This window comes from Neopelma chrysocephalum, unplaced genomic scaffold (assembly GCF_003984885.1).
Source record: "Neopelma chrysocephalum unplaced genomic scaffold, ASM398488v2 Primary Assembly neopelma1_119, whole genome shotgun sequence".
Classification (NCBI taxonomy): domain Eukaryota; kingdom Metazoa; phylum Chordata; class Aves; order Passeriformes; family Pipridae; genus Neopelma; species Neopelma chrysocephalum.
Genome location: NW_020897781.1, coordinates 4,262,687 through 4,276,013, shown reverse-complemented (window position 1 = coordinate 4,276,013; position 13,327 = coordinate 4,262,687). Strand labels below are relative to the sequence as shown.

Below are 13,327 nucleotides of genomic sequence, written 5' to 3'. Positions count from 1 at the left end.
ACAAATCCGAAAGAAATTCAGTTTTGTGACAGTCATACATCCAGATACTGTGCAACAGATATTATGCAAAAATATTTTTGCAAAACAGAGGAACATATTTTGGGGACAGACAAAAAACCACACAAACCAAGAACCTGAGCTGTTTTTCACTGGATTCTGCTGAATGTTTGCTAGGCAGGGGAGTACAGACCCGTAAGAAGAGCTAGAAAAGAAGGACTGTCTGAGGTGTGGCAAGTCAGCATAGCCCCATATGCACACAGGTGGGCTGTACCTGTTCCAAATTTGTCTCTCATCAGCTGTTCTGTGCCCATAACTGCAAGCCCACAGCTTGCTGTGGCTTTGCTGGGATGCAGTTCCTACAGGGACAAGGCAGATACTGCTGAGGGTCACACTGAGGACAGAGAACTTGGCAGTGTCTCCTGTTCATAGGACATATTGATGCATTGCCCATCTGACAGCAGACCCAGGGTCCTGATACATGCAAATTCACAGACTGCTGAGGATTCAATCACCTGTAACAGTCCAATATTGTCCACCTTATTGTAATGCTGGTCCCATTCCCTTAAATGTGAAGGAGTCAGTCTGGCTGTGTGAAGTCAATATTGATCTACTGATCAGCAGTCCCAGGCACGTGTGCTCACATTGGGCTCACAAACATGTGACCTTGCTCCAGAGGGGACGAGCAGTTTGTGGTTTTCCCCTTGACTCTGGTTGCAGCACATGTCAAACACGATTGTTAGCGGGACCTCTCACTGGACTCTCATGGTGAAGGGCTGCAGCCCACTCCATCAAACCTCCTACACACAGGGCTGGTAGGGCAGCACCCTCCTGCTATCCCCCTGGGCAGCCTGTTTTGCTGCAATTATACACCACACGTGTTCATCAAGGGGAACAGCAGACACGGTGGATTTGCTGCCCCTCGGGGAGCCAGCGGGTAGCCCTCACAACGTCACAGGGCTCCCCTGTGCACATTGCAGAGAGAAAACAAACACCTCGAGGCCTTGTGCAAACTCCCAGCGCCAGAGGTGCTTTGAGACCCACAGTGCACATGGCTGTACCTGTAGGGTGTTCTTGGGGCCAAGCAGGTGACTGAACTACTCCTGCACTGACCAGCTCCTCTCACCCACAGGAGTAACAGTGGAGAGGACATGGGAGCAAGGAAAGTCTGTGGCTTCTGAGATGGCAATATATACATGTATCCAGTTGTCTTTCTGGCCTCAAATTCCTCGAGAAAACATTCTAAAGGTAGACTGAAAATACACCCAGAACACTCCCCAAGGTTAAACAGCTAAAGAACACTTGGTGCTTGGAGGTTTTTGCTTGCTTTGCACAAAACAACAACAACGCAGAACCTTTGTAACCTTTCTGAACTTAAGAAATAGCTGCACATGCTGTGTGCCCATCCCCTTCTATCCCCACACTCCTATGGTGGCTGCTTTAGCATTATGAGGAAGTATTCAGATTTTGGTGTCTATCCAAACTTGGAGCATCACTGACACATGTACAGCAAACTCTGAACTGTGTCCAAACACCATTTACAGAAAAGCAACGCTAGTGCCTCCAGTTCTGCCCAGTTTCCCCAAGGCAGCTGCAGTTGCCTCTGAGGAGCTGCCAGTTCAGCTCCACTTACTGCTGCTCTTGGCATCCCTTGCTTTAAGCTAACAAGGAAGCAAATTCCTGGACTGGATACTCTTAACATGAGACCATGGCAATACCAATGACACTGTGGGAGATCTGGACAGAGGTAGGACTTTTCTGTGTGTTACTTGAGAGCTTTCAAGAAAGTTTCAAGACCTCCCCAGCAACAGCTGGCCCTGCAGAGGTGCATGGAAGGAGCACTCCTGCCTCAGCAGACAGTACTAAAATACTCAAACCTAGATTTTAATAACATCCAAGAACACAACAGCATTAATTGGATGTTTTTCCCAGAAACAAGAAATAGGTATCTAAATCAACTGAAAGGAAATCATTACTGTGACACAACTGGAGTGGTGGATTATGTGAGTCTTTCCTGCAGAGCTTACAGTCACCTCACTGAGGTGAATCCATGTGGGGCTGTGAATCCCTGAGTGAAAAAACAACAGAAATGAAAAGCACGGTACTCACTCAGCCATGGCCACGTCTGTGTTGCAGCAGTGCTGGAACCTTGTGCCCACCTCAGACCTTCCAATGGCTCCTACAGAGTTGCCGAGCAGCACCACAGCCAGAGAGCAGGATAAGCCCTGCAACCACCCACACTCAGGTGCAGGGACTTTGCTGGACCCACAGGAAATGAGCCAGGACTCTGATTGAAAATGGCCTTCACCTGTCTGATACAAACCCCTCTCTTTGCAAAGCCTGTGGAGACCATCCAGAGTCAGGGAGGGGGCAGTTTTTAGCCTTCACAAAGGCTCTGTCATGGCAGGTGCCTGCTCCACACACTGGCTCCCCTGCTCTGGTGATAACTGGTTATTCAGCTGGAGTTTCTTTTCATCAAAGAGGATTTGAGCATCCCCTCTCCAGACCCTCAGCCTCTCAGTGCCCGGTTCCCGGCCTGCGCTCCCCGGCCATGGCGTGAGGGGAGCCGGCGGCCATTTCCCCAGGCCGGGGGTCCCTGAGGTTTCCAAGGCCACAGTGCTGGCTGTTTGCAGGGATGGACAGTCCCTTCCAGGGAAACACGTCCAGCTCAGCGTACAGGGTGTGTTTCTGGTTCTACCAGAGGCAGGATTTCACATTGTAACAGCTTTGGAGAAAATATGGAATAAATATCCAAAGTAGAGCACTTGTTGCTCGGAGCCCCACAGCGCCCAGAGAACAGCTCACCCGAGCAGAAACACAAACTCATCTGAAACGGTTTCTTACGTAAAAGCTCTCTTCAGGAGTGATGTGAATTTTTGACAGGGGTTCCCTCTGCTCCACTGAGCCTCTGCCTCTGCCCTGCCAGGAGCCCTCAGGAACGTGTTTGTTTTCTCTCGCTCTGAGCCTGGCTGCAGGCTGGTTCTGAGGGAAGTCAGCGGTGTCAGGGGGGCTGAGTCCCCTTCTGAGGAAACAAAGTGCGGCTTAGGGGGGGTGAAGTCCCCTCCTCCATCCTCCCAGACCATCAGAGCAGTTCAGGCACGTCGGGCTCTGCTCACACCCACAACAGCCACGCGTTTCTTGCTCTGAGGGGTGACCAGTCAAGGCAGTGAGTTCACTCTACAAGCGGCCACACTCCTCCTGGGTGCAGGAAAGCCCCTGCAGAAAGGGTCTCTCGTGCCCTGATTCCCTCCAGCACAGCTCAGGGAGGATATGTGTCCCCCCCCCAGGCTGTGCTTGCAGCCACTGCCCCTTGTTCCAGCCCTTGGTGGAGCATCTGGAGTCCTTCACCTTCACCAACTCCCTCATTTCCCCTTCAACCCAAGCCCAGCCACCCCATGCCCAGCCACCCCACAGCAGCTGAGAACGGAAGTGAAAGTTTTGTCTGGGCAGAGAGAGGCTTCTCCTGAACAGAAAAAACAACACATAGACAGAAAATGTGCTTTGGTAGCAACAATGTCAATGGGGTTTTGCCACTTCTCATTTGATCATGACTCTTGCTCTATTTGGTGTTTTCACTCCATCCCCACTTTTCTGAAATCCCGTTAGAATTTTATTTTGAAGCAAAGTCCGCGTCTAGTTTTGTGGCTGTGACACAAAGTTTGGAAGCGTGGTCCATAGCTCTGAAAAACTCAGGAAAAAACCTGTAATGCTCCCATGTACCCATGCCCCCTGTACACATGTCTGCACCTTTTCCTTCTGCTGTGGGTAAAGCTGAGGGTATGCACAGAAATATGGGCACTTTGTTTGTATTTATCAAAGCCAAAAGGGGACACAGGGTTTTAAATAATCAACCACTGTACATATTATAGCTATAAATATATATATATATATATATATAAATACAGAGCATTCGTATACATTTGCATTCTCATACTGCTTTAATGACTTCTGTTAGGCTTTTAATCCCTCAGTGTACAAGAGGCTTCTGGAATCTAATGTACAGATTCAGGAGAATCTATCAATCTTGCATGGCAGGGCTGTAATTAAGAATGGTTGAGCGAGGGGGCGTGTGAGCAGCAGGTTGGGTAGACCTTTCATTTGCAGACAAGCTCTCAGAGTAAGTTATTCTTCCCTGATTTATATTATAAAATACACTTTAATCTGTTGCAAACAAAACCTATTCAGAGTTGTGTCATTTCTGAGACATACAGGCAAATGAGTGAGGATGGAGGAGTCCAAGGGTAACAGGAACTAAAAATACATGTTTAATTCTTTACTAGGGCATTTCAGCGTAATTCCAGTTTGGATTATTGCAGCTTCTGCTGCTGGAATATCTGGCTTATTACTCAACAGAACCCGGAGGCCGGGAGAAGGAGTTTAGGGGATACAGAGTGTTACATAGAAAAAACAAGAATTAGGCTGTAGGTGTTTCCTAAGCACAAGAGCTCATGTAATCTAAGTTTTCTGTGGGAATCTGGTGTAGTAGTTGTGGTACCTTCCTGTTGCCAAAGATGAGAGTTTTTCCAGTGATCTCAGGGAAATTAATCAAAAAAGGATAAGGAGTTGTTGGTCTGATAACACAGGACTACAGAGTTGATTTTAAAGGTGTATTGGATAAGGCTTACAAAACAAGGAGAAATTGGAATCAGTTACTCTTACCAGTTCTTTTATGGTCTATTAACAGTTACTTCATTTTTCCATCTCTTATGTGTTTGATAAGGTGTAGATCTTGTTACAGCATGACTTTATAATCATTCATTCATTTCCCATGCACAGTAGAGGAATAACTGCTGCAGCAGTTTGCAGTGTGGTCCCTGCTCTGAGTGTTTCTTTGTCTCTGTAACTTCATCTCCGGCTTGGCAACATCTGCTGAGAGCAGGCAGTGAGAATCCTTAACCCTGCCAGAACACAGCCCAGAGAGCATCTGAAACTCTCCCCTGTCTGCTGGCTGGATTATTCCATGAAAGCCAGCAGATGCAGCCTGTGTGTGTGCCTGCCTAGGGGAGGGTCCCTGTACCTGAGATCCTCTGCAGATATGAGCAGTGTCTCGTGGGGAACTCTCATTCAGTATGCGGAATAAAATCACGGTGGCACCGATCATATGATCTGAAGACTCAATCCTGAGGCAGCACTACTGAAAAGGGGAGGTGAAACCAAGACATTCTGTTCAGACAGCGTGAGGCTGCGAGCAGCACACGAGCTGCATCCAGCAGGCAGAGCAGAGCAGAGCTGCTGGACTGGGCTGGGCAACGTGTAGTCGGGAAACCACAGGAAAGCTTCATTTCTGGCCAGTCTGCCTTTTGTCAGGGTGCACCACTGGTGTTACTGGAGCAAAGGAAATCTGCTGCTCCACCTGATTAAAGGGAAAGGCAGTGAGAGCTACAGAAGATCACCGAGCAACTCATTTGATAACCACCTTGAACACCCCCTTGGGAGTGAATTCTACCCTTGGAGAGAACTGGTTCCAACTGACTGTCTGGAAAGTGGGATGGAAAGGATGCATGTTCCGAGGAAGCCTTTCACTGGCAGCAGAACAAAGTAGAGGAGAACTTTCACCTGCATTGCTGGCATTTGGGAAAAATAATACAAGAAAGAATTCTGGTGCCAGGATTCTTTTTTATTTTCTTCCTCACTAGTCCTAGAGAGGACTTTTTTTGTAGTCCCCTCCTGAGGAAAACACCAACCAGAACTCAGAATCCTGCAGACTTTCCAAAGAACAGGCATGGTACAAAATGTGATTTTGGTGTTTTTCCGCAGGCGACTCAGCCAAAGACCCGCTGTTGAGGAGCTGGAAAGAAGGAATATCCTTAAACGTGAGTATTTTTTTTCCTAAACTATTTTATATGCATTTGTTGAAATCTGTGATTGCATTTCCAGAACCTATTATTTTTAAATAGACAAATTCGTTCACTGGGATTATTTTTTGAACCTAAAAGTTTTAACTTTTCACAAAGACATGCAATTGAGGACAGAAAAGAACTGTTCAGATTCAGGCTTTCGAAAATAATTTTCATTCTGATTACACTGTTATGGGTGTCCAAGAGGGGAATACAATTCCCTCAGTGCCATGAGAATGGCACTGACATTTCTCAAGACATGGATTGTCAAGGGAAACCACACACTGGATACCACAGAGGCTGCAGTGGAAGGGGGAACATCCTTACAGGGGGGGGTTCTCTTAAAATACATTTTTTATGCCACTGGAGATCTTCCCAAAGACAAGTCAAAGATCATTCTGAGCTGTTAGAGTTATTAGAAGGACAATCCCAGTTACAGATGCTGCCACAGGGGAGTGTTCTCAGCATCTCTCAAATTCTCAAGGCAAAACTTGCAACTCTTTTCCTGAAGGTTGGTGTTCTGAGCAGGGGATCAAACAAGTGATGAACATAAACCCTTTCCTTACTGGGAATCCTCTAAGCTAGGGGAAGGTGAGAGGGAGATTTGAAATTGTCTCAGCCATAAGAAAGGGGGAATCCATATGCTTAAAGGAAAAGTTTATTGCTTCTTTTATTTTCATGGTCTAGTTAGTGTTGAAAGACAGAACCCAGAATAATGTGAACTATAATTTCTCACTAAACAAGCATAAATTTGTCATACAAGCAATGCTGCCTATGCAATTTAATTTATATTTAATCACAGGCTTGCAATTTGCTACTAAAAAAGTTACCTACATTGTGTTACCTAAAATTTAATGTCTCAGAACTTTCTTAGTGGTTTCTAAAAAAACCCCCTTGTGCTCTTGCCATGGAATTTACTGGGATTTCACTTCAGTTTTAACACAAAGAAATTCCACAGTCAACATACATTTACCAGTATTTTCTGTACTGTTCCAATGCACAGATCACACCCAGTAAAATTAACTGTATTTACCATTTGCATAGCTCCATGAGAAAAGGATACCCCCCTTGAAATGTGAGGGATGAACTTGGCCAAACTTCACCTGTCATCCACCACAAGAGGCAAGAAAAAGCAGTAACCCAAGATTCTGAAATAGGTTGGGCCAGATTTTCAAGAGTCAATAACCAAGATCTCTGAAAATCTGTTTCTTTGGGTTTTTTCCTGGCTAAGGAAGAGCTGATCTCTACTGAAAAATCTGTTCTTTTATGTTTACTTTTTAAAGTGTGCTGGTTACATCCTTAATCTGGGTTAAACTGACCAGCTTCAATAATAAAAAAAGTTTGAATACATTCATATAATGAGCTTAGAGAGAGATAAAGCAGAAAGAAGATAAAGCAGAATTAAAGATAGTTCCTGAATTCCAGCTAAACATACTGGGCTGGATTTGTATCTTATTTAAAGAGCTTCCAGCATGGAGCAAATTTATTGACTTCTGTTGAGTTGCTCAGGCTTTATACAGGTTCAGCTGAGATCAGAACCACTTCCATTTTATTTACCTCTGCCATTATATAAAAAGCTGAGTATCCTGTGAAGAGCTACAGGCACCACAGAGCTGTGCCAGGTATAAACTTCAACTGCTGGACAGGTGCAACAACTCTGCTCTCGGTTTTGAGTGAACTCAGAAATTAGTAAAGGCTCCTTTTATTAATAGAAATTTTTGTTATGGACTTTAAAATAGCTTTTAAAATAGACTTCAATAGCCTTCTTGTTATGGATTTTATGAAACCCCTCCATGGATTGGGTGTGACATGCAAAGCTGGAGAGTAGAGATGCCCTTCAGTGAAATCACCACAGCCTCCTCCAGGTACAAAGGGTTGTACGGCTTTAAACTTTGAATTTCCCAACCCCTTGGATGTTCATAGTTTATACTGCTGACAGAAGCAATGCTACCCCCAAAGCTCTCTTAAGGACTTATAAGTCACATTTGTACAACTCTGGCAAAAAGAGAAGCATATTGCACAAGCCTAAGTGCAACTCCTGTTATTTTAAAGCGAATCTCAGCAAGATTTCAAAAAGTGATTTCTTATCTCCCTTAGGGAGATGTTTCTGAGATTAACACATAAAAAGCAAACTGAAAGCCAACACTTTCTTATAATTTTGTTCATCTTCCAAGTCCTTTATCTACAGAAACACTGCTGGTTTCCCACCAAGCATGAAAAGCTTGAACTAAAATCACAACCCAGGTGTCAGATGTGTCCTCTGTCCTCAACAAAGAGCTGAATTTCACATTCAAGGAGGCATCTCTTGAACCACTGTGTGCAATTCTTATTTCATTCTTAGCTCAAGCAATTGTTTTAGTGTCGTGCAGAGCTGAGGGTTCCCTGAAGAACTGGCAGAGCAGCAGAATGAATTATAGCACTGCCCAGGCCCCCTCAGGATTGGGAGCATCTCTGCTGAGACTTATAAACCCAGCCCTCAGTAATGAATGGATCTGTGTGGGCAGAGTGATGGGGGTGGGAAAAGCCTCTCTGGATTGTCTCAGTAATAATGCCTGAGTTCTAAAATGCCCTTGCCAGCATTTCCTATCAAATCTTCCTTTTTTTTTAATTTTTTTTTTTTTGTTAAAGGACTATTTCTTTTATTTCTCGAAGCTGGGAATAAGCACTGAACCCGAGTGAATGTCAAATAGAAATGGGTCACTGCACGTTGAGTATATTTGGAAAAGCATTTTTTGATCAGAAATGTGTATTTTTGGCTTTCCTTTAGGAATTAGAATCATTGAATCATGGAATGGTTTGGTTGGAAGGGACCTTAAAGTTCATCTTGTTCCATGCCCTGCCATGGGCAGGGACACCTTCCACTATCCCAGGTTGCTCCAAGCCCTGTCCAGTCTGGCCTTGGACACTTCCAGGGATCCAGGGGCAGCCACAGCTCCTCTGGGCAATTCTCTCACTGCATATCACACCATGCCTTAGAAAGGTACCATACCACAGAAAATTCTCTTTTTTTAATAAAAAATATATATAGGAATATCTGCTCTAAAGGGGGTGATTTAAAGCTGAATGAATAACCTCTTGCAGGTATCTCTACATCTAAGAATACCCTCTGCTTTTTAAAGCCTGTTCTCTTTTTAAACATTCCCCACTGAAATAGCTGCTCATCCCTGACACAGCACTAATTTTAGCTGACCTGTTCTCTTTACATTTTGTGCCTTGCCACTGAACTGTAATAAAGCACATTCCAGCATTTTAAAATCTTGGATTTACGTTTCTACTACAGCCAGTTGTAGCTCTGCACTACTATGTTACTTTAAATAGATACCTATGATTGCATTTCAGTGTAGTCTAATGAGCATAAAAATCAGGGAGAACACTTCATTATTAAAAATAGCTTTTTGGAAACTCATCTGCAGTGCTGGTGGTTTTTGAGGCACATTAGAAATCACATGTGTGTTTAACACTGGAAATATCTAATGCAAGTGGTGTAATAAGCTTCACAGGAGCATCTGGAGAATCCCACAATGGTTAAACCTTTCTCTGCAGCTTTGTTCAGGTCATGGGCTCACTCTGAATTTAGTAACAGATAGTACTGGAAATAGAAACGCCATTAACTTGTTTCCTAAGGCAGGGGATGGATTTCAGCAGTGTTACAGCACTCCAGGCTATTTTTAGAGCCAGTGTGGAGGAGTTCTCACGGCTTGAATGTTAATAGGCACAACACACAAAGCCAGGCTGGCTGGGGTAGGACAGAGCACTGCAAAGGAACCCCCGGGAGGATAAAGAGCTCATCGTGGCAGGAATGGCAGGGAAAGCAAAACGTGCAGGTCACAGCCCAGCACTGCAGCACTGCCAACATGTAGCCTGAGAAAACCAGGAGAGAGGACAGAACATAATTTCCCTGGAGTTGCTGCAATAAGGCTCCTCAGCATCCAAGAGCAATGAATGGCTCCAGCAATGTGGAGAGTAAAACGTGATCATTAACCAGCTATGGGATATTTTGATTTTCCTTCTCAAGTTTATACAAGTGGAGAGTTGATGTGGTTGCTGTTTTATTAAATCAGCTTGGAGCTGGAGTTCAGAGCACAGGGAACCTGCCATTGGAAGCAATGCCTTGTCCTCCCAGAGAGGTAGCTCCATGCTCTGATACATGACACAGAGATGTACTGACTTAACACAACCAAGAACCAGCTCCTCATTTTTCTGTGCTCATTATTGCCTGGAACTTGGGAAAACACCAAACTCCCTCATGAGGAAAGTCATCTTTTTTTTTATATTCTCTGCAGAACGAAATGATCAGACGGAGCAGGAAGAAAGAAGGGAAATCAAACAGAGACTGACAAGAAAGGTAAAAACTTGCAATACCTGCTATTAGCTTTTAGAAATTGCCTAACAGAAATTGTAGAAATTAGCAAAGCTACTGTAACATCAACCAGTCATTATTACACAGAACCTCCCTTAATATACAACCTCCTCAGCAGTGTCTCATAGTGTTTAGTAATAGGAATTATAAAAATCCCTACCTTTTCTCAGCTCCATAAGACTTAGTAGAATACTTACATATAAACTGTAAGTCAGAATATATTGGGTATATATTGCTAGAAAAGGACATTTTCATTCATTGGAGCAGTAGCTGGCAGAGCTGAGTCCCTGCTGAGCCCCAGGTGTGCTCCAGTGGAACATTCCTCTTTGCGTTTGAAGTATTCCCAGAACTAGTTCTTGTTGTTCTGTTCCTGGGAATCCCTACGGGAATTACAAACCAAATACGCCGATAACTCGCTAAAGCCAAATTGAAATTCTTACAGTGGATCCAGCCATGAGAATCTCACGCAGACAATCTGCCTCTGCCTGTAGAACACCCCAACAGCATCCAGTGTCATCCAGAGAACATCCCAAATCCACCAGGATTCCTTTACATTTTGCAAAGGGTAGCTAGGTTAAAATATTTTTCTCTTTTGTCCATTTTAAAGGCACTGTGCTGCAGCCCATTTAAACCATTACTGCTCTGCTAATGGTCCTCCAAATGATTAATATTCCCTGAAATTTCCAAGGGTTGGGTGGTTTTCCCTCCACATAAATGCACACTAAGCTAAGAAGCAGAAAAATCGCATATTTTACTGATACCTTTGTTATTAACCCTGGTTTTATTTTTCTAAACTACTGAATACAGCTTAACCAGAGACCTACAGTCGATGAACTGAGAGACAGAAAAATCCTGATTCGATTCAGTGATTATGTGGAAGTGGCAAAGGCACAGGACTACGACAGGAGAGCAGACAAACCATGGACACGACTCTCAGCAGCAGACAAGGTACTGCCAGAGCTAAAATCACACACAACTGCTTTCTCCTTGCTTTTTCTGGAATGATACATCACATTCTGCAATGACATTTAACCACTGGAACATTTAATCTCTGTGCAGTTCACCATTATTTTCTATGCTGAGATCACACTGACCAATGCATCCTGTCAGGAAAAGTGCTATTTATAAAAATGCCTATTTAGTGCTGGAAGGGCTTCTACCCAGCCCACCCAAAAAGGTGGATGCAATCATTGGGCTCCAACTCAAAACCATTTCCAGCCAATATAACATTAACATTTCTTCTCAGACTGGAAGTTTTGTCCCAGACACACAAATATTCTCTGCTATGTTTCTAAACATGCAAAGATTTCCTCTCCTCTTTCCTAGGAATGCTCAAGGAGTCACTTGACCCACATTCTCAGGAGCATAAACAAACACTCCGTTTGTGTCACACACCTGCCACTCACTGATTTCCATCCCAGTTGAACTGTCACATTTAGGTCCTTGAGCAGTAAGAGCAGTTCAGCTCTAGATTCCAGCTGGAACTGCTGCTGGATAAGTTGGGAGGTTTCAGGGCTGCAGGAAGCAGGAGGAGGAGGGTGCTGAGATTTACTGGCAAAATGGCAAACACAGGACTGTTACTCATGGCTTTGTTCTGAGATGTGGAGATCGAACCCTTCAGTCTCCATCCTCAGTAAAAAAAACCAAATGGGTTCAGAGGACTCATATAGAAAAGGAACAGAGCATTTCTCCTCCAGCAGCTCTTCTCCTGAGCAAAATGGTGAATATTCTATAGTAATCAATAAATAATGATTTTGTATTTTCCTTGTAGGTACTCAGCTTTTATTAAAATTAGGCTTTTCCTAGTTTCAATTATTGCTAACAAGGCAGGTTCATAAGCAAAACCAAAGTGACAGTTCAACTGCATGTGCTGGTGGCTCCCACCAGGGAGTCAGGGTCAGGAGCTGAACTGGAAAAAGGATCAATTGCTTGGCAACTTCTGTTAGTCTTTAATAAATTTTAACTGGAATCTTATTAAATGTGAGACAATAAGCCCCGGGGTGTTATTCTGTCAGAAGTGCTTCTAGACAGCAGTGGCTCTGTCAGCAATCAATAATGAATGAGAAGGGTTGTGTCACCAATCCATAGAACCTCAATATTCTGTGTCTCTGCCAGCACAGAGGGCTCTGCTATACCCAATACCTGCTATTTCTACTATAGAAAACTGTTCTGCAAGTCTGGCATTTTGCAAAGCTCACAAATATAAAATTACTTTTCATATATAATTATTTGTTTTTCTATTTTCAATCCCCAGGCAGCAATTCGGAAAGAGCTGAATGAGTACAAAAGCAATGAAATGGAGGTACATGCATCCAGCAAACATTTGACAAGGTCAGTTTTCCACCTGTTTACTTCCATTGCCTGCTAAAAACAGTCTCTTGAGTCTTGAATCTGTACATTTTATTCTTATGTGATGTGGGAGAAGAATATGCAAAGGGAGCTTTGTTTTAAAAGAAAATGGAAGTATTTCCCTTCCTGTTCAGAATTTAGATTTTCTGATTTTGTTGGGGCTTTTATTAGCATGTACCCAGGAGACCTTCTCCAGAGCATCCCTCAGCCAGCATTCCTTGCACCAAAGATCCAGAAGATAGGACAAAAAATTAAATGTAGGGTAAAATGTACAAAACAATATGCGTTTTTTGAAGCAGAAGAACAACTTAATACACTGTCTAAAGGTCTCTGAATTAAATGTACTTTAGCCTGCAACATTATCACAAACACTGCAGCTTGCCTGCTAAGAAATATAAAATTCTACCTGCAGTAACAAACACACCTAATGCCCCTGGGTAATGCACTTGTTCTAATTGGATTTGTTCTAATGGATTCAGCCGGGGGATTTCAGGATCCCCTGTCAGGCCATTTGCTCTTGGAAGGAGTGCAACCCCCCAGGGAACTTCTTGGCAGGCAGGTGAGGACTGCAGCAGGTCAGGAGAGGGAACAAGTTTGGAGTATTGCCACTCTGTCACATTCCCAGGCTTATTCCTGAACTCACAATGAATTCCAGCTTAACTGAGCTCAGGCTGGTCAATGAGCAGATGGTCCAGGCAAACACACTTCAGCTGTAAATGCAAAGTACAATGTGATATTTATGTAATTCCAGACTGTTCCTGCAATTTAAGGCCCTTTTAACACA

At 43.9% G+C, this 13,327-nt stretch overlaps 1 protein-coding gene across 2 annotated transcripts in view; it reads left to right on the top strand.

The window, feature by feature from the left end:
• PHACTR3 (phosphatase and actin regulator 3) overlaps positions 1 to 13,327 on the top strand; it is a 100,825-nt gene that overhangs the window by 86,174 nt on the left and 1,324 nt on the right. For both annotated transcript variants that reach the window (XM_027697555.1, XM_027697556.1), the window contains exons 9-12: positions 5,755 to 5,810; positions 10,118 to 10,179; positions 11,002 to 11,142; positions 12,449 to 12,525. In XM_027697555.1, the coding sequence (XP_027553356.1) occupies positions 5,755 to 5,810; positions 10,118 to 10,179; positions 11,002 to 11,142; positions 12,449 to 12,525 (336 nt within the window). The remainder of the gene's footprint in view (positions 1 to 5,754; positions 5,811 to 10,117; positions 10,180 to 11,001; positions 11,143 to 12,448; positions 12,526 to 13,327) is intronic.